Source organism: Orycteropus afer, unplaced genomic scaffold (genome assembly GCF_000298275.1).
Source record: "Orycteropus afer afer isolate SDZICR_OR568_19922 unplaced genomic scaffold, OryAfe1.0 scaffold00538, whole genome shotgun sequence".
NCBI lineage: Eukaryota > Metazoa > Chordata > Mammalia > Tubulidentata > Orycteropodidae > Orycteropus > Orycteropus afer.
The window spans coordinates 1,447,975-1,450,269 of NW_006922125.1; the positions used below are offsets into that span (position 1 = coordinate 1,447,975).

The 2,295-nt window shown below is 36.9% G+C and overlaps 1 protein-coding gene across 1 annotated transcript in view; it reads left to right on the forward strand.

Moving 5' to 3' along the window:
• The window catches only part of ZNF280C (zinc finger protein 280C), a 66,956-nt gene that overhangs the window by 4,592 nt on the left and 60,069 nt on the right, over positions 1–2,295 (forward strand). The window contains exon 2 of the mRNA XM_007955758.2: positions 1,573–1,719. Within this exon, the coding sequence (XP_007953949.2) occupies positions 1,573–1,719 (147 nt within the window). The remainder of the gene's footprint in view (positions 1–1,572; positions 1,720–2,295) is intronic.

The following is a 2,295-nucleotide window of genomic DNA, read 5'->3' on the forward strand; positions in this document are numbered from 1 at the left end:
GCACTCCTGGCCCCCGAGCTGTCTCCCTGTGCATACACAGCCCTTTTATTCTCCCATGACTGATCTCTCCAAGGAGTGTATCTACCTAATATAAATGATCAGCTCATACGCCTGTTTTGTTTGGCTGGAAGCCACAGGAACGGGTTCAGTTCTGGACCTGAAGGGCAGCTAAGGGCCATAGTATTAGGGGTTCCACCATGCTCTATCAGACCAGCAAACATGGTTCCTTTTTTTTTTTAAATGATTTTAAGTTTTGTTCCACATTGTTCTCCCACTCTATCCAGGGTCTCCTACATAGATCCCCTTCTAAGTGGTTGACTGTGATATATGGGCACCATCTAGTTCTTCTGGTCTCATAGTCATATAGGCTGAGGATCACATTGTGTACTTTTTCTGGAACTTTTAATGTTTAATGAATGTCATGTCTTTAAGTTTTGTTTTCTAACAATTTTGTGTGTGTGTGTGTGTGTGTGTAGTGTCCCATTTAGAAGGACATTTGCTCAATTTTGGCATTTGATTATTTTTCTCACAGAATTAAAAATTTTGGCTATCATATTTTTAATACAAGAGTGATTTTCTGGTTTTTAAATGTTACTTTTTATAGCATTATTGTCTTAGCTCTCCAAAGATGCTAATTATAATTTCTCTAATATTTTCCCCTATCTTCTGTATTAATCTCTCTCCCTCTTATTTTTTTTTAAAATTCTTTCATCTGTGTTATGGCTTTGGTCTTTAACCTTGGAGGTTCTCCTCAAATTTCTAGTGCTCATTGCTAGTCCATATAGTCAAGCACTAAAGTGCTTCTTAGGAGCTCTGTGTGCTTAGTCCGAATTTGTAGGCTGATGGTATTCACGGTATGTTCTTTTGTTGGTTTCTTCAGGTAACAAGCAACTAATCTGCCCTAGGATGGAATAAAACTCATTTAATTCCTGTTTTCATTATAGCATCTCATCCCTCCTTTTTTGCTCTGTGCCTGATATCCCTGAATCTGGTTTGGTTTTTCTAGTATATTCTAGTATGTTGCCTCTTTTTTTAGTTTAGCTCCTTTTTTGTTGGTGCAGTTTTTTGGGGGTTTATTTGACTGCTTACCAGAAGGTTGGCAGTTCAAACCCACCAGCCACTCCTCAGAATGGAATGTTGGGCAATTTACTTCTGTAGTGATACTGCCTCAGAAACCCAAGGAGGGGTCGCTGTGAGTCGGATCCCACTCAGTGGCAGTGAGTTGGGAGTGGTTTTTGGTGTTTTTCATACAATGGTTAGGTATAATCCTCTTTTCTTTAAGATGTAATCATATTCCAGTCATAACAAACTCACTTGGATTAGATTTCATTGTTCCTAAATTGTATTGGCCACTGTAAATAGCTGTTACCCGTTATCTATCTAAATAATACTAGTTTAGATCTTAGAAACCAAGCTTTGGGTTTCTTACTGTTGCTACTGTGTACTGACTACATATAGCAATTCAGTAATTTCTGCCAGCAATATTCAAGTATATCTTAAATATACTACATACTGCAAAAACATGTTTTTCTTTATGAAAATAAAGTTTACTTCTCTCCTTTTGAAAATTAGATAATTCAAAAATGGCAGAACTCTTCATGGAATGTGAAGAAGAAGAGCTGGAACCATGGCAGAAAACAGTAGAAAAAACTGAGGATGAAGATGATGACGAACTGATCTTTGTGGGAGAGATCTCAAGTTCAAAGCCAACCATTTCAAGTAAGCATTTACTTTCAGTAAAGCCAAGTTTTGTAAAACGTTGTTTCTAATGCATTTTTTTATATATTCTAATGTCCTTGCTCCTCTGCAAGGAGGTCCAGGTAAGTGGGAAGGTGAGGTCAGTAAGAACTTGTGAGAATCAAGGTGGAGATGTGGCTGAGGCCTTGAAAGCAGATAAGAGATTAAGAGATCAGATATGAGAAAAAAGGAAATGTTAACTAAGGGTCAGGATTACCTTATGGCATTGGAAGGAAGCCTTCTGAGATTAGAAATCATAATTTTTATTGTAGCCATATAACCTATTTATCTGTTTGTTCATTCATGTTTCTTTTTTTCCCTTAAGTCCAGAAATACAGACAGTGAAATGTTTGGAATACTTTCCTTAAAGTATCAGAATATACTAAATAAGTTTGTGTTAGTCTTAGATGGGGGTTCTCACATCCAGGTAACTGAGTTATACCACAATGTCATTTTGATTCTTGGCTACAAAATACACAGGTGCTATGTACCAACATGGGCTACAGCTTCTGGCCACACACATATAACAATTCTTGTTTATATTCGTAAAATAAATAT